Here is a 22,253-nt window from a genome sequence, read left to right on the forward strand (position 1 = left end):
CTACTTTAAAACCCAAAATGGTTGTACCACGCGACATCAAGGGACCTCTATATAAATAAGTTAAAAAAAGGGACCTTCTCCAACTCATCAAGTCAATGAGGATTCCATTACATTAGGCACCGTCGTTCCTACCTCCAACAAATGCCCATCCCAAAATGAGAGTGATAGTATTCATGGCGATCAAAAATTCAAGCGGGTGAAGCCATATTCAAACAAATAAGGAGACACTGATTTGGGTGTAGTCGAGATTACTGACAACATTGCCAGTGCTTCAAGGACTTTGATGGTCATTAAAGAGGTAATGATTAAAACTTTCATATTGTCTTGCAATATACATGTAACTATACTAACCGTCTACCTTTTTTTTTTCTCTGTAGCCAAACGGTGATTATATTTCGATAGCGTCACACCAAAGCAAGTCACAGGGTAATAGTGAATCTTTGGCGGATCCGGACTCGAGAAAATCATTTCCAATATCTAAGTCGAACCTAGAGGCGACTTCCATTCCTAATCTTGGAACAAAATCGAGGCCTAATTTTCACAAACGATTAGCACAAACGATGTCTATCTTTGACGGAAGAAGGTTGTCTTGACTCTTCACAAGGATTTCATCTTGAATGCCTGGGCTAAAATTCATGCCAAAGTCTCCGACTTTACTACAGACAATGTGCCCTCCCTTCAATTCGAGATCCAAGTGATTCTTAAGGAGATGTATGGGAAGAGTGTGGATATTCCCCGCTAAAAGACCTATTGACGTCTTTCTTTGAGCTTGCCCACTTCATATGACCAGGTACGATCAACTCTTTCTGATAAGGTTGTGGATGTTAAAAAATCAGAGTCATTTTTAATAGCCAAGAAACATCTTGATCTTGTCTTGACTGAAAAAGGGGAGAAGGTCGAGAAACTGTCTGCCACCTGTCAATCTCTAAAAGAGGCCAAGGAGAAGGTGAAACACTTAAGAGCTCTCCGAGATGCTACCAAGAAAGAGGTTGAAGAAATTGAATATAGAGTCTTATCTGCTGAATAGGAGTATCATAGATGTTCTGATATTTCCTTGGCGACTGTTGATGACTTGGCCGACGTGGAAACAAAGAAAAAACACTTAGAGACCACTCTTAAAGACTTGGTCAATTACAAGTTGTATTTAGATTAGACTATATAGAGTATTTTATTTGCCTCTTATTTTTTCTTGCATTTGGTTAACTAGCGACTATTCTTGGAAATGAAAACTCCATCTATTTTACATTATATTGCGTGTATTCATTGATGTTTCCCTTTTTTTTGGGATCAATATCAATAGTTGCTTGCTTAGCATGATGCATTGACGTCTACGTAATAGAACTTGGCTTTCTTTTAAACATCGTTGTCGTTCATGTCTCGAAGTTATCTGTATTTGAAGATACATCCTCCTTATTCTTTGAGGATAATATTATTCATCACCTTCGCACTTTTGACGAAGAAAATATATATCTCAATGTGAGAACGTCAAAATATGAGCCATTTGATTTCTCAAAACCAAACTGTAAAATCTAAGACATATCCAAAATTTGTAATCAAACACCTTCAGGATCGCCCCAAATAATATTTGCAAACCAACTTCAGAGTCTACCACGTTAAAAATTTCAGATTTGTACAGTCTTACCAAAAACTCATATCTTAGTGTAGAAATGTTGAAATCATGAACCGTTTGATTTCTTGTAAACTAAACTTTTAAATCTAAAACATACCCAAAATATAAAATTTAATGCCTTAAGGATAGATTCAGATAATATTTCGAAATCAACATTAACTTCTGACACGCCGATAGTTTTAGATTTGTGCGACTTCACCAAAACTTTTGTATCTTGATGCAGAGACGTTGAAATCATAAACCATTTGATTTCTTGGAAACTAAACTTCCAAATCTAAAACATATCTAAAATGTAGAATTTAATTCCTTAAGGATAGTTTCAGATAATATTTTGAAATTAACTTTAGTTTTTGATATACCAACAGTTCCAAATTAGCGCGACTTCGCCAAAACTTTTATGCGTTGGTATGGAAGCCTCGAGATCACGAGATGATTTTCTTTCTAGAAATCGAAATTCAAGAGCTTCATTCTCACCAAATATCTTGGGTTCAAGTCTTACGAAATTTGAAATATCGTACCAAGTATTCTTCCTTCTTATACTTGTCTTCCTTTTTTGATGCCTCTCTTCTTTTTCTTCTTTTTTTTTCAGGGCAGAGGGCGGACTTGGAGACCAATAGATAGTTTGGCGAACATGAAGACATAGAGAATCCCTGAACTTAAATGCAGATACTTGGCATCCTCCTAAAATCGTCTCACTGAAGATACCAATTTACCATGGTGGCTTGCCCCCTTGAAATCAAATGGGATCCAAAGTTCAACAGAAGAATGGTGTTTTAGCTCGATTTTCAAGTGTTGATTGAATGGGTTACATTCATTCATACTTCACTCGGACAACAATTGGGGCAATATGTATCTTTTGAACTTATGCAACTGAACTTAGAATGAAACTCTAAGTTGCCTACGTACCCCGGTGAAGAGGATCAAGTCATACCGTAGTTCAAAATGTGTGAGTTTTTTTTTATTCCTAACTTTTTCCTATGCCGCTTCTTTCGAGGTTTTCAACCTAGCAAACTTTTTTTTGGTCCGTACACATTTTATACTCTTGCGGACCAGGAGTAACATATAGTTTATGTTCTTGCATTAGGAGCGTGGCAACTTCAAGGATAACACTTCTTCAAAAACTTGCCATTGATAGAGTCGATTCTCATACCATCCGCATCAACCAGCTTATAGGCTCCACTTGAATAAGCTTCTTGCACAACATATAGTCCATCCCATTTCGAAATGAACTTCCATATAGGTTTATAGGAAGTAATAATGGGTCTTGGTATGGCAAGAACTTCATCTCCTACTTGAAAGGATCTTGGGCGAACTCTTTTATGGAAGCCGCGAGACAATCGAGCTTGATAACATTCAAGACTCTGTTGAGCTTCCAACCTCTTCTCATCAAGAGCCTTCAACTCTGCTAGTCGAAGTCGAGCATTTTCTTCATTAGTGATCCCTTCTTTAATAGCTAATCGCAATGAAGGTATTTGACGCTCAAGGGGTCACTTGTGTTGGTGTGCGGTGAGTTGTCCTGTACGCCCACAGAGCTTCTTCCATACGATCATGCCAATCTTGTTTGGATTTGGAGACGACTTTCTTTAACAAGTTGCATAGAGTCTTGTTGAATGCCTCAGCTAGACCATTGGAAGAACATTGTACATAGAAGAGTTATGTTGCTTGAAGCCAAAGAGATCACAAATTTCATCAACTTGTTATCGAAAGGCTTTACATTATCCATTATTATGTAATGAGGGATACCAAAGCGATAGATGACATTCACTCGAATGAAGTTGCAACATTCTCCTTCTTTACTTCCTTGAGGGCAACAACTTTCGCCCATTTTGAGAAGTAATCGGCTGCAGCCAAGATATACAAATGTCTGCCAAAAGATTTTGGTAGCGGTCTAACAATATCCAATGCCCAAGCGTTAAATGGCCATGATGCAACAATCCGATGTAGCACTTCAGGAAGCTGATGAATAAAATTTGTATGGAACTGGCAAGCCTTGCATCTTCGAGCGTAGTCCAAGCAGTCTTTTACCATTGTCAGCCAATAATATCCCATCCTTTTTTATATGGAAGTAGAGCTTTGGTCCGGACTGATATGATCCACATACCCGAGAATGTGCCTCTTGCAAAGCTTGGAGTGTTTCATCTTCCCCTAAGCATCGCAAGAGTACTCCCTCGAATGATCTTCTGTATAGAGTATCTTTGTAGTAAAGGAAGCAAGGTGCACGGCGGTGGATTTCAGTCCTTCTCCTCAGATTTTCTGGAAGTATCTCGTAGCTCAAGTAATCGATAATAGGTTGTCACCGTTCTTCCTTCTCAACTTTAGAAACAACGACAAGATGCTCGAGTTCATTTTCTTTGCTTTCACCCTCATTTGGTGGCGTACTACCCATTTTTGGCAGATAGTAACTTGCGATTGATCAGGCAGGGTTAACGATGAAGCTAGGGCAGCTAAAGCATCATCCTTCTTGTTTTCTTTCCTAGGCACATGTTGAATAGTCATGTCACCGACCCACCCCATTATTTTTTTAGCATAATCATGATATAGGCGTAGTTCAGGTTTCTTGACCTCGTAACTACCTAAAAGCTTGTTGATCACTAACTGAGAGTCACCAAAGACTTGTAATTGCAACTGTTTTATTTCGATAGCCATTTAAAGCCCAAGTATTAATGCTTGATACTCAGCAACATTGTTGGAGTAGAGTTGCGTCGACGTAAAAGAGTACGGCAGAACCTCACCTTGAGAAGTGACAAATATTACGCCAGCACCAGCTCATCCGCGATGTGCAGCACCATCAAAGTACATCTTTCATGGAGGTTAAACTTTAATGACCATTGTGTCCTCATCAGGTAGTTCGTCAGTTAACTCCCCATCATCAGGTATGGGGTGATCTGCCAAGAAGTTTGCTAAAGCTTGTCCTTTTATAGCCTTTTGAGGGATGTACACAATTTCAAATTGTTGAGATTTGCGGTACCACCTTGCTAGTCGATCACTAAGGACAGGTTTTGACATCACGAACTTGATGGGATTTGCTCTAGAAACAAGAAAGACGACATGAGCTTTAAAGTAGTGATTCAACTTTTGGATTGAGAAGACTAGCGCCAAACATAACTTTTCACTTGGCGAATTATTCAGCTCATTTGGTGTCATCATCCTACTCAAGTAGTAAGGGGATTTTTCTTTCCCTTCACTATTTTCTTAGGCCAACAGTGCTCCAACAGATTTTTCTTGTGCCGAAATGTATAGTATCAATGCCTTTCTAGGTATAGGGGCTACCAAAACTGGAGGGTTCAACAAGTAAGTTTTAATACTTTTAAAGGCATTGCTACAAGCTTGGTCCCACTTGAAAGGAAGGCCTTTCTTCATGAGGCGACCGAATGATTGGCACCTCCCAGCTAGGTTTGAGATGAATCTCCTAAGGTATGCTAGCTTTCCTTGCAGACTTTTCAATTCATGAATATCCCGTGGCTCAGGCATTTTCAAAATCGCATCTACTTTAGCTTGATCAATTTTTAACCCTCGATGTCGGCCAATGAAACCAAGGAACTTTGCAGAAGTAACTCCAAAGGAACATTTCAATGGATTCATACTAAGTTGGTATTTTCGAAGCAACTCAAAAACCAATCTCAAGTCTTTCAAATGGTCGCTCCTCTTTATTGATTTTACCACCAAGTCGTCAACATAACATTCGACATTCTTGTAGAGAAGGTCATCAAAAATATTCTGCATAGCCCTATGGTAAGTAGCACAAACGTTCATCAAGACAAAAGACATTACCTTGTAGCAATAAATACTCTTTGGGGTACGTAATGCAATAAGCTCTTTATCGTTTGGCTCCATGCAAATTTTGTTATAGCCCGATGAACCATCCATAAATGACATTGCCTCGTACCCAGTAGTATCATCGATCATCAGCTCTGGAGTAGGAAGCGGGAATTCATCTTTGGGACACGCATTGTTGAGATCCCTGAATTCAACGCACACTCGAATCTGGACATTCTTCTTCCTTACAGGGACATTACTTGAAACCCATGTTGGGTATTTAATTTCATGAATAAAGCCAACTTCAATGAGTTTGTTAACTTTGGTTTCAATCAAGAGGAACCAAGTCCGGCCTAAAGCGCCTTTGAGCTTGTTTAACAGGATGAGCACCATTCTTGACTGCAAGGTGATGGACTGCTACTTTGGGGTCCAAGCCAGCTATGTCTTTATAACTCAAGCAAAGATATCCATGTACTCTTTGAGTAACTCAATATAAGCATTTTCTTCATCAACTTCTAGTAAAGCACTTAGGTAGGTGGGCCTTGATTCTTCATCAGTGCCAAGGTCAACTTCTTTTAAGGCATCAACTATTGTCTTTACCCCTTCTTCAAGTTCAAGCGGAGCATCCCTTGCATCTTCATCTTCTTGAGGGTCCCCATCATTGAAGGATATGTGATAACACGGTGAAACATCCTCTAATTTCTTGGCATCCTCCATTATAGATGAAACATCACGCTCTCCTTGGGCAGTAAGAACCTACACTTTCTTCGTCTTCATCACGTTCCTTAGTGTAGACCACAATATATGGCTTTTCCTTCAGTACCTCATCACACGAAACCACGAGTTTCATCTGTCGCCTTATTCTAGAAGGAATAAGACTATGGAAATCCTTGGAGATCTTTTGAATTTTGGGCGAAGCGGGTGTTCTTGTATTTCGATAATTTCTCCAAAACTTGTTTCCCTTCTTTAATGGAACCAATATCTCAAATATGGAAGTCCTCACAAATGGTTTTCCAAGTCTATCAAAGACTGAAGGTCTGTTAGAAGTGGCAAATTCATCTTTTACAATGATATAATTATTGCTTACCCTTCTTATGGAGATGCGAACTTGTGATGGTTGCTTGTATGCCAGACCTTCACGTGGTTGCCTTGTAGCAGCTTCTGATGGGAGCTTCCCTAATTTTTATGGCTCATTGGTATTATATATAGCTTTTGCAAATAGCCTATAAGTATTAGGATCAAAGCCTTCATCTGTACGCTTCATAGGGAGTGCCATATTTTGCGAATCATTTTGGGCCACAAATCGTGCAACTAGCGTTGAGGGCAACTTTACTGCCTCAATTCGTTTGATCGGAAGAATTAACCTCCTAAGCATATTTGTTTGGAGTTTGGCTAATTCTCCCTCCTCTTTCTTCTTTTTAGGGACATAACGGAGCGTAGTAGTTACTTTCTTGCCATAAGACACAGTGTTCGCTCTATGAGATTTATTTGAGTTAGGGTATACCTCATCAGCAACAACCTCGATTTTGTCGGCAACCACCTCAGCTCTTTCAGTCGTGGACTCATCATTCCTGCCTTTCATGACATCATCAACTTTTAGCTCCTTCACAATGTGGTTCTTCAAGTAGAATTTTGCATCGGTGAAGTATGACTCAGCTTCAGTGAATGGCTTGTCATCAGCAACAATCTTCTTCTCGACTTCACCCTCGTAGTACTTTAAACATTGATGGTAGGTAGATGGTAGGCCTTCCAAGCAAGACATTCTGTGAAGTCTTTGACTCGATCACATGCAACTATGCACTTGATTGCATATCTTCAATAGTGATTCCCAACCTAATCGCACCTATGGCTCTTTTCCCCCCTTGGTTGAATCCTTGAATTATCACACGACTTTCCAAGAGTTCGTTCATGGGAATACTAAGTTCTTTCACAGTGCGAATTGTCAAGATGTTCACTGAGGATCCTCCATCAACCATAATTTGATTTACCCTTTCATTACGCATATAGCCAACCAGGTACAACGGGCAGTTATGAGGAGTCTCATCTAGTAGAAGATCGTCATTTGTGAACGTAACTTTTTCCTCGCAAGCATTAGCTTCTTGAGGAATAGACTCGATGAGCTTTTTTGAAGATGGTGCTAACGGTAGGTCATCACTCTTTTCTTCCCCTTTATCAGCATTGCAACAAGAAGCCTCAATACCATCATGAGAAATCATCATGCGGAATCAACATGTCAAGAAATCCTCCAAGGTCACATGTCGCGGCTTTTGAGAGTGGTGCACCTCTACTTTTGATTTCTTCAAACGCCTAACTGGATTCTATTTCTTTGGTCTTTTTACCATCATATTCCTTGTTGGTTGTTCTTTTGATTCTTTTTGTGGCACCTTCGACGAGTCACAACGTCCAACCTTCATGTGAGAAATCACGGTAGAAAATATATTATTGATATTAGATGATAAATACACTACAAGAGGTCCCTATTTATAGCTATACACTACAAGGAGATATTACTCCTCTTCCAATGTGGGACAAGACTACACTATATATATCTGTAAACTAACACTCCCCCTCAAGACGGTGCATACACATCATATGTAACGAGCTTGTTACATATGTAACTAATACGAGAACCAGTAAGAGACTTAGTGAAAATATCTGCTAGTTGATCATTCGACTTTACAAACTTTGTAACAATATCTCCTGAAAGTATTTTTTCTCTTACAAAGTGACAGTCGATCTCAATGTGTTTAGTCCTCTCATGGAACACTGGATTTGAAGCAATATGAAGAGCAGCTTGGTTATCACACACCAGTTCCATCTTGCTGATTTCTCCGAACTTTAACTCCTTGAGCAACTGCTTGACCCAAACTAACACACACGTTCCCATAGCCATGGCCCGATATTTGGCTTCGGTGCTAGATCGAGCAACTACATTATGTTTCTTGCTCTTCCACGAGACCAAATTACCTCCTACTAGAACACAATATCGAGACGTAGAACGTCTATCAAAAGGTGATCCTGCCCAATCAGCATCTGTGTACCCAACAATATGCTTGTGGGCTCGATCCTCGAATAGTAATCCTTTGCCTGGAGCTAACTTTATATACCGAAGAATGCGAACAACTGCATCCCAGTGACTATCATAGGGAGAATCCATAAACTGACTTACAACATTCACCGAAAAAGAAATGTCAGGTCTAGTCACTATGAGGTAATTCAATTTGCCAACCAACCTCCTATATCTCTTAGGGTCTCTAAGAGGCTCCCCCTGTCCAGGCAGAAGCTTAGCATTCGAATCCATAAGAGAGTCAATAGGTCTGCAACCCATTATTCTAGTCTCCTCAAGAATGTCTAAGGCATACTTCCGCTGTAAAATAACAATACCTAAGCTAGACTGAGCGACCTCAATACCTAGAAAATACTTCAATCTGCCCAGATCCTTAGTCTGGAAGTGCTGAAAGAGATGTTGCTTCAGATTATGAATACCATCCTGATCATTGCCAGTAATAACAATATCATCAACATAAACCACTAGATAAATACACAGATTAGGAGCAGAATGCCGATAAAATGCAGAGTGATCAGCCTCACTACGAGTCATGCCGAACTCCTGAATAATTGTGCTGAACTTACCAAACCAAGCTCGAGGGGACTGTTTCAAACCATATAGTGATCTGTGCAATCTGCACACACAACAATTAAAATCCCCCTGAGCAAGAAAACCAGGTAGTTGCTCCATATAAATTTCTTCCTCAAGATCACCGTGGAGAAAAGCATTCTTAATGTCTAACTGATAAATAGTCCAATAACGTACAACAGCCATGGACAAAAAGAGACGAGCAGATGCTACTTTAGCCACGGGAGAGAAAGTATCACTATAATCAAGCCCAAAATCTAAGTATATCCTTTTGCAATAAGACGAGCCTTAGGACGATCAACCTGGCCATCCAGACCGACTTTGACTGCATAAACCCAACGACAACCAATAGTAGACTTACCTGCAGGAAGAGGAACAAGCTCCCAAGTGGCACTCGCATGTAAAGCAGACATCTCGTCAATCATAGCATGTTGCCATCCTGGATGAGATAGTGCCTCACGTGTAGACTTAGAGATAGAAACAGTGGACAAAGAAGATATAAAAGCATAATGAGGTGACGACAGACGATGGTAACTTAAACCGACATAGTGGGGATTAGGATTAAGTGTGGATCGTACACCTTTGGGGAGTGCAATTGGTTGACTAAGAGGAGACAAGTCCGCAGTTGGTGCAGAATCTAATGCGGGGCGTGAATCACCTGGGCCTGATGCTGGATGTAGACGACGATGATAAGTCAAGAATGGTGGAGCTGCAGAAGGTTGAACTGGATTATGTGGAGGAACTGGAGCTATAGGTGGTGGATCTACAACTGGAGTTGTAGGTGGTGGAACTGGAGCTATAGGTAGTGGGGCTGGAGTGACTGAATCTCCAAAAGATAAAACTGGTAGTACCTCAGAAATATCTAAGTGATGACCTAAACCTATGAAATATGATTGGGTTTCAAAGAAGGTAACATCAGCGGACATAAGGTACCGCTGGAGGTCAGGAGAGTAGCATCGATACCCCTTTTATGTTCTCGAGAAACCCAAAAATACGCACTTAAGAGCACGAGGAGATAACTTATTTGTTCCTTGAGTAAGGTTATGGACAAAATAAGTGCTTCCAAAGATACGGGGTGGAAGAGAGAACAGAAGTAAGTGGGGAAACATGACATAGAATGGAACTTGGTTCCGGATAGCTGAAGATGGCATACGATTAATAAGATAGCAAGATGTAAGAACTACATCCCCCAAAAAATGCAACGGATCATGAGATTGTATAAGTAGGGTACGAGCAGTTTCAATAAGATGTTTATTCTTTCTTTCAGCTACCCAATTTTGTTGAGATGTGTACGAACAAGATGTTTGATGAATAATCCCATGAGATTCCAAGTGCACCTGGAATAATCATCAATAAAACTGACAAAGTAGCAGAATCCCAAGGTGGAACTGACCCGACTAGGACCCCAAACATCTGAATGGACTAAAGTAAAAGGTGACTCCGCTCGATTATCAAGTCGCCGAGGGAAATGGGAGAGAGTATGCTTACCGAGCTGACATGACTCACACTCTAGAGCTGACAAGTGAGATAAACCAGATACCATTTTATGAAGTTTTGATAAACTGGGATGTCCCAACCGTTTATGTAATAAATCTGGTGAATCAGTAACAGGACAAGTTGTAGAAGGAAGACAAGATGTGAGTCCATGTGATTTAGCAAGGATAAGGTAATAAAGTCCGTTTGATTCACGCCCAGTACCAATGATCCGTCCTGTACTGCGTTCCTGTATAAAAACTTGGTCATCAAGAAATAAAATATCGCATTTAAGTAATTTGGCTAAGAGACTAACATCTATGAGATTAAAAGGACTATTGGGAACATAAATGACTGAATCTAAAGGTAAGAAAGGAAGTGGGCTTGCTTAACCCATTGGTTTGAGACCCATTGGCCATTGTGACTTTTGGAAGAGATTGAGAATACGAAATAGTAGTGAAAAGAGATTTGTTACCAGAAATATGATCTGATGCACCTGAATCGATAACCCAAGACTCAGAGGATGAAGATTGGGAGAAACAAGTCACGCTAGTACCTGTTTGAACAACATAAGCTATCTCAGAAGATGTCTGCTTACATGCTTTGTACTAAAGGAACTCAATATAATCATCTAAAGAAACCATCCGACTATTCAAAGCATCGGTTCCCATTTCGCTACAATTTGTAGTAGTAGGGTTAAATTGAAATAGTGAAAATAAGTAACCCATGTGAGAAAACTGAAGAAATAGCTTGAAAAACATTGTTTTACAGCAGGAAAATAGAACACTGTTCTGCGCCGGAAACACTGTTCATGCTGGAAACACTGTAGCTCGCCGGAAAATTCCAAAGTTATCGAAATTTGTCGTAACCATGATAGATAGACTCGGAATTTCCTTGCGAGCAAGCTGTCCTGAAGAAATATTTTCAAAAAATGGCAGGAAAGGTCACTGTTCATGCCAGAAAATATAAAAGTGGTCGGAATTTTATTTGAATTAGATGGGTAGACTCGGAATTTTGAGGAGAGCAGACTGTCCTGAAGAAGCTTCATGAAAAAATGGCCGAAAAGTGGCCAGAACCCTCACCGAAAAAGTTGATGTTGCCGGCGTGTGGAGGAGCGTGGCGGCTTTTCTGCCGGATAAATTTTCAGGGGTTGGTCATCGGAGGGTAATCTACCTCGTGGTGGTGTTGGTTTTAGCACAACACTGACAGAAAGTGACTTTCACTTAGACAAGCCTTAGGTCACCGAAAAAAATTATACAATGACTAAGTTCTTTCTTCCCGTTTACGCTGGAATGATGCACAACAATCATTTCTCACTAATGCTCTGATACCATGTGAAAAAGCACGGGAGAAAATATGTTATTAATATTAGGTGATAAATACACTACAAGAGGTCCCTATTTATAGTTATACACTACAAGGAGATATTACTCCTCTTCCAATGTGGGACAAGACTACACTATACATATCTGTAAACTAACAATCATCATCAAGCTGATCAACTTCAACTTTATTGTTCTCCAGTAATTCTTCATCTTTACTTTCTTTGAAACTACATAATTCATCTGGACTGAATGAGTCAAAGGTGATAGAGACTTGGTTTGTTCTGTCTTTCTCATCTTCAAGAACGATCTTCTTTTCACGAGCCAAGTCCATAACTTTGTCCTTGAAGACAAACCACTTCTCCAGAGGGTGGCTTACAAGTCTATGGTATTTGCAGTAATTTGGGTCATTCGTTTTCCCAGCTTCATTTGGTCGCTTCATCTCTAGGAGCTCAATGAGATTTAACTCAACGAGTTCTTCAAAAATAGCTGGCACATCAGAATCCATAAATGAGTACTCCTTCTCTTGTATTTCTTTTAGAGTCAACTTTTCACTTGGCTTATCTTAAAAAGAATTAGATTTTGTACTCTACTTCTTGCTCACCTTCGTTGTGAACTTCACAGGTGATGTGTTAACATTCATAGCTTCTTTGTTTTTATACTTGGGTACAAACTTGCTCCATTTCCTGATGTTTTGATTATCGTTCCCTTTGCGAGGCTCATGGATGGGCAACCTTTCATTTTCATCGGAGGCCATGCTCAACTCCATTTCATGGGCACGGGTAGCAAGTTCTTCAAATATGCTAGGCTTGATACCTTGCAAAATGTAGCGTAGTCCCTAGTGCATGCCCCGGATGCACATCTCTATGCCAGAAGCTTCACTAAGACTGTCTTTGTAGTTGAGGCTTGCATTACTTCAATGATTGATAAAGTCGATAACTGGTTCACACTTTCGTTGACGAGTATTTGTAAGTTCTATCATACTCACAGTACGTCTCGTGCTATAAAAGCGATTGAGGAACTCTTGCCCTAGTTGATCTTAGCTATCAATATATCCAACCTCGAGGTATGTTTACCAATCAAAAGAATTTCTTTTTAGTGAGCGGACAAACTATTTGACGAGGTAATCTCCATAAGTCCCAGCATTGTTGCACGTCTTAACAAAGTGTGTCACATGTTGTTTTGGTTTGCCTTTGCCATCAAACAGTTAAAATTTTGGAGGTTGATAGACATCTGGCGTCTTCAACATATCAATCCTTGAAGTGTACGGCTTTGTGTAGGTAAGGGAGGACTTGGAAGCAGCTTCATACTTATTTTTGATTGTCCTTTCAATGAAATACTTTAGTTGATCGATTGGAATCATCCCTTCAGATGAAACAGGGATATCCTTAGCGGATGCTACTTATCTTGTGGGAGAATCACTCTCTGGAACTTCTGGGAGCTTGCCAGGTGCATGGGTGGATTCTTCTTCCATCAAGATTCCCACCATGTCTGCTAGCTTGTCAATTCTAGCATCTTGATTTTACATGCACTTGGTCAAGCTAGCGATTGCTTCCGTCAAGTTTCCTAACTGCTCTTCCACATATGAAGCGTTCGTCACCATTTCTTGCATGATTGTTGTGGATAATGGAGAGTAGTATGGATTGTCACATAGATTGATCCTCGATTGGCTCACGCTTTTCGGTGTAAGTGGAGAGGATTCATCACTTGAAATATCATCATCTTCCTTCATAGCAGAGTTCTTGGATCCAGAGAGGTTGAGCAGGGTTAGAGTTTTCTTAATTTTTTCAGCAACATCGCTTCCTTCTTCAGGTGCGTTCGTGGAGGATATTGCTCCTTTTGAGGATGAAAATCCGAAAACAGGGGTTGATACGGACGACACTTGGAGTGTTTGTTGTCTAACGAGCTCTTTGCTCCTTAAACCTGGTATGAAGCTTTCAAAGGTAACATCGAGGATGCTTTCCACATCAGCGTAAAACCTGAAATTAGCAGCCTTGGTGGAAGTTAATCTGGAGTTGATTTTCTTTGAAGCCATTTCGATATTCTTGAACTTTGGCGATTGAAAAGTTGAGATGAGAGGTAAAGATTGTCCCACTAGGCGTGCCAGAAATTGTAGACAATAAATTTGCGTCGAGAAAATTAAATCAAAACCAAAAAATATTGCAACAATTGTAGTATTTGATTTCAAGTGATTTGAGTGTTACAATCTCTAATATGCCTCTTAATCTACTTTTTCAATATAAATTCAAGGGCCTTTGAGCTTGATCTTGAATTTGAATTATCCGTTGCTTATGCTTTGATGGTTGCCACGAATTCTATCACGAACAAGTAGCCTTGATTTTGAACGCCTTGTATTTGATTTGACTTTGTTCTTGATCTTGAATACTTGAAATTTGTGTTGAAGTTCTTGAATGCTTGAACACTTGCAGTTTGCAGAGAATTGTGGCATTTGATCCACGAGCTCCCTTGTGTCTTCTTGTTATAACTTCTGATCCTTTTTCTGAGTTATGAAGACCCTTATTTATAGTTGTGGGAGGGAAGAGTTGTGATGAGAACAAACTCTTTCCGACCAATAAGATTGAAGATTAACAAGGCCGCATTTGATTGCCAAAACATGTCACTTTCACATGTGGCGCGCTTTTATTGGTCTTTTAATTTGATTTGGCATGCCTTTTCATTTTAACACGTGGCACAATCCTATTGGGTCTTTTATTTGACTTGGCATGCCACGTTATTTGACACGTGGCACCAAACTGGACCTCTAGGAAGATGACATATTGGGCCTAATAAAGTGGGCTCATCACTTGTAGCCCAACTAAATGATCTAGCCCAACCAATATTTATTGGAGTTAAGTAATTAATCCAATTATATTAGCCCATAAAATTTATTTAAACTAAAATATATTTAATTTAAGATTAAATCCGAATATCTTATGGATTTAAATCTAATAAAACTTTTGTACGTCTACACGCGCCTTATCATTTTTTTCTTCGTTCATTTTATCTTGGACATTGAAATGTTGATATTGTTTACCCCAAAAATCAGATAACGTTAAATTTGTGTATGGTTCTAAGGAAATGTGATACCATTTGATACAAATCGTATAGAGAGATAGAAATATATATATTCTTGACTATGAGAATGGGAATAGTGAGCAAAAAGAATGAATAAGATAAAGTAAAACAAGCACAAAGAGATATCTTTCAATATGAGAAGTGATCTTTTGTTACAGTGTATTCAGTTCCCCTATGCTTACAAAGATTCCCCTTTTATAATAGACGGATCCTACTTTATGTATAATAAAATAAAGCATATAATGGAGGACCCATGATGAATTGTCTCTTCCTTGATTTTTGCCAAGATTCTCTCCCTTAGTGCGGTTGTAACGGTTCTTGTCTGTGAGCTCGATACTGGCTCGAACTCGTTATTGGATCGAGCCCTCGGTTTTGGCTTGAGTTCAACCTTTGGGGTGGGCGTAGCGCATTTACGACTCGAAGTAATGCCTTGCAGATCGATTTGGTCACGGGCACGATAAAGTATCGAGCTGACTCCTCGATCAGCCTTCGGACTCGAGGCTCGTTTGTACTGTATTCGGAACTCATCTCAAACTCCCACTCCGATTGCTTACCATTCGAACTCGATCGAACATAGGCAGGCCGAAATCTATTTCGACCATATACAGATAGTCGTTTCTCAGGAAGGATGTGGTGAGAATCGATATGATTTTCGACGGTTCGATCGGGTTATAAGCTGACATTTTCACAGAGCTCGATCATGACGTACGTGATAGCTGTCTCATTGATTTAGTCTTTCAAGGTATTTAATGCATGTCAGACAGTGGTCGGCCACCTCTGATATTGAACCGCCATGATGCAAGCCTATAAATAACCCTCCATCTAACATTTACCATTTTTACGTCTTCACTCTTCCAAAATTTCTTACCCTTTCTCTCTATTTTGCCGTTTGTAGAGCCATCTACACTAGCGTTTGGTGTCATCAACTTTTCACTTCCTTTGCCTTTCTTTCTCTCATATCAATGGCTAAAACTTTGAAAACTGTACCTCAGAAGGAGAAAGCTTCTTCTTCACGGCCGTCCAGCGACAAGGCGCCGGTAGAGCCGCCTACCTATGAGTATGTTCTCGGTCCGTGTACTCTGAAGATCGATTTTAAGGTTGAGAATCCTTCATCTGTTCCAGGTCGATGTGAGCATGTGTCGATGTACATGTGCTCGATAATGTAGGGTCATCTCGAGGCTGTGAGGAAAGACTGCAACTGGGGTTCTGAGGTTGTGTTGCAAATTCCCTCCCCCGAAGAGAGCGTCATCACCCACGTGGAGGGGTTTTTAAGTATTTACACTTACCCTTTCACGTTGGGTCCCGTCGACCCGGTGATCATTGATTTTTGCAAAATATATCAGGTCACCCTTGGTCAAATTCATCCCTCTCTATGGCGTATAGTAACCTTACTTCGCTTCTTCTCCAACAAGGCCGGGGGCTGGATTTTTCCCTGAATCACCTCATATGATTGTATCGGCTTCAAATCTTTCGAGGACTAATCAGGCTTCATCGTCAGGCGTCGAAGGCTTTGATGTCGAGCATCAACGAAGACAAGGATCGGGGTTGGATGGGCCGTTATATCCGGGTGAGGACCCGTGACCTCATTCCGAAAGAGAAGATGTCGTTCCCCGAGGAATGGAATTTTGACCGTAAGTGGTTTTCATAAGACGTTGCTTTTCGTATCTTTTTCCGATTTTATCTGATGCCTTTCTCCGATATACAGCTGCCCCTTGGATGCCACAAGCAGTACCCAACCTCGAGGATTGGGTTCAGCAGTTAGCCGCGACTTTCTCTTATGCCGAACGCGCTTGGCGTGATTTGGCAAAAGGTAGGTGGGAGGCCAAGAATCATGGTAAGGGTTACTTCTCGTGTTCTTTGAAATAATTTTTATGCTCCATTCGTTACCGATTTCCTTTCATACAGGTGTAATCAAGGATGCCGTTTTGAGGCCTTCGAGTGGTGTAGAAGGAACCAAGTCCCCAGTTCCGGAGCCGGGGAAAGATAAGAAGCGAAAAGTTATCTCTCGGTCAGAGGACCCCAAGCCCAAAACTCGAAGGCTGAGGAGGAAGGAAATCGCTCTTTTGATAGACTCGGTCCAACGACTGAGAGAAGAAGAAGAAGAAGAAGAAGAAGAAGAAGAAAGATGATGCCTCGGCTTTGGTGATCCGATCTGCGAAAGCTATCGAGGTCACCAGAGCTTCTGAGCTGATGGCGGCTGTACCGGTCGGGGGTCGGTTCCGGTCACCCGAGTCTCGATCAGAGTGTCCCGAGCGATTCGCTTGGGACTATGATAGTGGGTCATTTGCCTTCTCTTCCAACCTTTTCTGAGGAGGCGTTAAAGGAAGCTCGAGAATTGAAGACCCCCGAAATGGGCAGAGGCTCTAGTGTAGGGGACCCTTTTCGGGATTGCTTTACTGGAGTCGATGATGCCTCCGACATTGGTGACGCTTCTCTTCTCCTAGAAGAGGCCCTAACATTTCATTTCTCGGGTAATGATTTTACTGTACTTGGTTTCTTTGTTCTTTTCAAAACTTGACTTGTGTTCTTTTACTACTGTGCAGGCCATTAGTAGGTTTTGAGTCGACCTCAGCCAGTGCGAGGTCGAGCTTCAGAAGGTCTCAGGGGAGAGAGATGCCCTGCGGCTTCTTTGCAGCCAAAAGGACGAGGCTATAAAGGACCTCCAAGCAGATTTGGCTAAGACTCGTGAAGAAGAGGCCAAACTAGATAAGCAAGTGAGCCTCGTTCTGTTAGAGTATGGGTTTGACTCAACTGCGGAAGTTAACCCTTCCTTATCTCAGCTGCAGCAAAAGGTTGAAAAGATCGGGTTACTTATGGGAAGAAGTCGATCAAATCAAGGCTGAATGTAATCTGTGGAAGGAGACTATCGACTGCCTGGCTGCGAAAAAAGAAACCATCTTGGCCAAATTATTATCAGCCGATGTTCAGCTTCGAGCGTCAAGCAAAAGGGTTCGGCTCAGGCTAAGAGGATCGAGGAGCTTGAAACACGGTTTGCTGAAGCCAAGGCGGAGGTTGAGTCGTCGAAAGTCATGGCAGGCAAGTCCATTACCGTGTATCGGGCTGATGCCGAGGCTGCTCAGATGGAGGCACGAGAGGCGGCGGATACTGCCGACACTCGAGCATATTGGGTTGCCGAACTTGATAAGTGTCGGTCTCGGAGGGAGACCCTTGAGGAGATACACGCTCGAGGTTTCAACCTTGATGAAGAGATAAAAAAAAAGGCTAAAGAGCTCGAAGCTGAAGCTGAAGCCTTGGCTTCTGATGGCAATGATGATGATGATGATGATGGTAGCAAGAGTGGATTAGACAACTTTGCCGACTTGCTTCTATTTTGTGAAGACTTTATAAATGCCTTATAAATGTTTTCACAAAGATTTAAACAACTTAATCAAATTCTGGATTTCGTAGCCTCTATAATCGAGCGAGTGCTTATTCAAATTTGAAGTTATGTAGCCCTTAGGCTTATAAGTCGAGTCAATGATTTGAACTCGAAGTAATGTAGCCCGTAGGCGTAATGATCGAGTGAGTGCTTGCTCGAACTCAAAATAAAGTAGCATGTGGGCTTAGTAGTCGAGTGAATGATTTGACTCGGGATAAAGTGGCCCGTAGGCGTAATGGTCGAGTGAGTGTTTGCTCGAACTCGAAATGAAAGTAGCCTGTAGGCTTAGTAGTCGTGTGAATGATTCGAACTCGAAGTAATGTAGCACGTAGGCATAATGGTCGAGTGAGTGCTTGCTCGAACTCGAAATAAAGTAGCCCGTGGGCTTAGTAGTTGAGTGAATGATTCGACTTGGGATAAAGTGGCTCGTAGGCGTAATGATGGAGTGATTGCTTGCTCAAACTCGAAATAAAAGTAGCCCGTAGGCTTAGTAGTCGAGTGAATGATTTGAACTCGAAGTAATGTAGCCCGTAGGCGTAATGGTCGAGTTAGTGCTTGCTCGAACTCAAAATAAAGTAGCCCGTGGGCTTAGTAGTCGAGTGAATGATTCGAACTCGAAGTAATGTATCCCGTAGGCATAATGGTCAAGTGAGTGCTTGCTTGAACTCGAAATAAAGTAGCCCATGGGCTTAGTGGTCGAATTTATCTTAACTCTGTTTGTGTAACAAATCTCCAAATAGAGGAATATTTCTTGGATATAAGATGTCGGTAAAGAGGAGAACTTTCTTTGCAAGTCACTATATATGTGTTCATGTTTTGTGCCTGGGTTCGGGCCAACTACATGAGCATGGTTCGTTTTGACCATTTGGCTCTTACAACTTTTCCTATTGGAACCCCGTTGTTGTGAAATAACTTTCTTGCATCAGAACTTGATATATTTGAAGGCTAATTCCCCACCCCTCCCCCCAGTATTCGAGGTCGATTGTAAAGAGGCCTCGAATACTGTTGCAAATGTATCACGATCTTTGGTTGCCTCGTTAAAAACTTTGCCGAAAAATCCATTTGGGATAAAACCGGTCTAAGGGGAAAAGAATGCAACGCGTGCTTTCAGATCTATGGCAAAGGATCCATCTTAGCTCCTGCTCGGACTTCTGCAGGGGTCAGTTTTGAAATGTAAATGAATATGGAAGGGTCGTACCTTAGCAGTAGTATCATTTTAGATGTGACACATTCTAATTGCTTGATAGCTATTTGCCATTTATAATGTCGAGCCTGTATGATCCCTTTCCGACATTCTCGAGAACCTGATATGGTCCTTCCCAATTTGGTCCTAGTTTTTCTTCGTTCGGATTTCGGGTATTGATGGTGACTTTCCTTAGTACTAAGTCCCCGGGCTTGAAATGGCGGAGCTTGGTTCTTCGATTATAATATCTTTCGATTCACTGCTTTTGGGCGACCAATTGGACGAGAGCAGCTTCTCCTCTTTCGTCTGATAATTCAAGGCTAGTGTTCATAGCCTCGTTATTTGATTCTTCTGTCGTGTATCAAAATCTGGTACTGGGTTCACCGACTTCGACTGGTATCAATGCTTCGGACCCATATACTAAGGAGAATGGGGTCGCCCCCGTACTGGATTTCGACGTTGTTCGATATGCCCAAAGGACTTCGGGTAGGATTTCTCTCCACTTTCCTTTAGCATTGTTCAGCCTCTTCTTTAGGTTCTGAATGATGGTTTTGTTCGTTGATTTGGCCTGTCCGTTCCCACTGGGGTGATACGGTGTTGATAATATCCTTCTTATTCTGTGTTCTTCGAAGAATTTCGTCACTTTGCTACCCACAATTTGTTTTCCATTGTCACATACTATTTCGGCGGGTATCCCGAATCGGCATATGATATGATGCCAGATAAATTCTATAACATCTTTCTCTCTTAATTTATCGAACGCATGTGCTTCAACCCATTTAGAGAAATAGTCGGTCATAAATAAGATGAATTTGGCTTTACCTGGGGTCGATGGAAGAGGGTTGGCGATATCCATTCCCCATTTCATGAATGTCCGTGGGGATAGGACCGAGTGAAGTTGCTCTCCGGGTTGATGGATCATTGGGTGCAAACCTTTGATATTTGTCACATTTTCGAACAAATTCCTTCGCATCTTTGCCCATTTCGATCCAATAATACCGTGCCCTAATTATTTTTCGGACTAATGGATCGACACCGGAGTGATTCCCACAAGTACCCTCGTGCACCTCGCGTAACATGTAGTCGGTATCTCCTGGACCCAAGCATATTGCCAATGGTCCATCGAATGTCCTTCGGTATAATGTTCCATCTGAAGCCACCGTGAATCGAGCAGCTTTAGTCCATAGGGCTCTTGAATCTTTAGGGTCCGATGGGAGCTTTCCGTCCTTTAAATATTCAATATACTTATTTCTCCAATCCCAGGTTAAGCTTGTAGAATTTATCTCGGCGTGACCTTCTTCGATCACGGATCTCGAGAGTTGAACGACAGTCCTCGAACTCAAGTCACCTTCCTCGACCGATGATCCCAAATTCGCAAGTGCATCAGCCTCACTATTTTGCTCTCGTGAAACGTGCTGTAAAGTCCATTGTTTGAAATGGTGCAAAGTGACATGTAGTTTGTCCAAATACCTTTGCATTCTATCCTCTCTAACTTCGAAAGTTTTGTTTACTTGAATTACCACCAAGTGAGAGTCACATTTGGCTTCGATGACTTCTGCTCCCTTGTTTTTAGCTAGATCGAGACCTGCAATCATGGCCTCATACTCGGCCTCGTTGTTAGTCAACCTGGTAGTTTTAATAGATTGCCTAATAGTGTTACCTGTGGGTGGCTTTAAAACTATGCCAACCCGGACCCTTTTACGTTCGAGGCCCTGTCCGTAAAATAGGTCCATACCTTCGAGGACGTACCCGATTCCAGCAGGAATTCTTTTTCGACTTCGAGTACGAGGGTTGGCGTGAAATCGGCCACGAAGTGTGCTAAAATTTGAGACTTGATGGCCGTACGGGGTTGATATTCGATATCATACCCACTGAGTTCGACGGCCCATTTGGCCAATCGGCCTGATAGTTCGGGCTTGTGCAAAATATTGCGAAGTGGGTAAGTTGTTAATACGTATATGGGGTGACATTGAAAGTATGGTCGTAACTTACTAGAGGCGCTTATCAGTGCAAGTGCCAATTTTTTTAGGTGTGGATATCTAGCTTCTACTTTTCCTAAGGTTCGACTTATATAATAAATGGGAAATTGCGTATCTTCCTCTTCCCGAACTAGGACACCGCTTACTGCGATTTCTGATACTGCCAAGTATAAGCAAAGTTTTTCGTCTGCTTTTGGAGTGTGAAGTAGTGGTGGGCTCGACAGATATTGTTTTAGTTCCTTCAATACCTGTTGGCATTCCGGGGTCCAAGCGAAATCGTTCTTCTTTTTGAGTAGGGAGAAAAATTTGTGACTTCGATCTGATGATCTCGAAATGAGTCGGCCTAGGGCCGCAATTCGTCCTGTTAGCCTTTCTACAGCTTTTACGCTGTCCACAATGGTGATGTCTTCGATGGCCTTGATTTTATCGGGGTTAATCTCGATTCCCCGATTTGACACCATGAAGCCGAGGAACATGCCCGAACCGACCCCGAAAGCACATTTTTCGGGGTTGAGCTTCATGTTGTATTTCCTCAAAATCTCGATTGTTTCCTGCAAATGGGTCAGATGGTCCTCTGTGCGCAGGGACTTAACTAGCATGTCATCAATATAAACTTCTATTGATTTACCTATTTGTTCTTCGAGCATTTTATTTACTAGGCGTTGGTAAGTAGCCCCCGCATTTTTAGCCCGAAGGGCATCGCATTATAACAATATGTTCCATATTTGGTGACAAATGAAGTCTTTTCCTGGTCCTCCGGGTTCATCCGGATTTGATTATACCCGGAATAGGCATCGAGAAACGTGAGGATCTCGTGAC

The 22,253-nt window shown here is 41.4% G+C and overlaps 1 protein-coding gene across 1 annotated transcript; it reads right to left on the bottom strand.

The window, feature by feature from the left end:
• Window positions 1–2,727: 2,727 nt before the first annotated feature.
• On the bottom strand, window positions 2,728–3,353 carry LOC138906235 (uncharacterized). The gene is made up of 2 exons (XM_070194767.1): window positions 3,275–3,353; window positions 2,728–3,083 (listed from the first exon to the last, which is right to left on the bottom strand). Exons 1-2 carry the CDS (start codon window positions 3,351–3,353, stop codon window positions 2,728–2,730), a joined length of 435 nt encoding a protein of 144 aa, XP_070050868.1.
• Window positions 3,354–22,253: the final 18,900 nt, after the last annotated feature.

The sequence above is a fragment of the Nicotiana tomentosiformis genome, chromosome 2 (genome assembly GCF_000390325.3).
Source record: "Nicotiana tomentosiformis chromosome 2, ASM39032v3, whole genome shotgun sequence".
In the NCBI taxonomy this organism is placed as follows: Eukaryota; Viridiplantae; Streptophyta; class Magnoliopsida; order Solanales; family Solanaceae; genus Nicotiana; species Nicotiana tomentosiformis.

Excerpts from the sequence above, each read along its gene's own strand:
- LOC138906235 (XM_070194767.1), bottom strand. The coding sequence starts at position 3,353 with ATGGATAATGTAAAGCCTTTCGATAACAAGTTGATGAAATTTGTGATC. Across the intron at positions 3,084-3,274 it reads AAGCAACATAACTCTTCTAT|CTATTAAAGAAGGGATCACT; the intron begins GTACAATGTTCT and ends CATTGCGATTAG.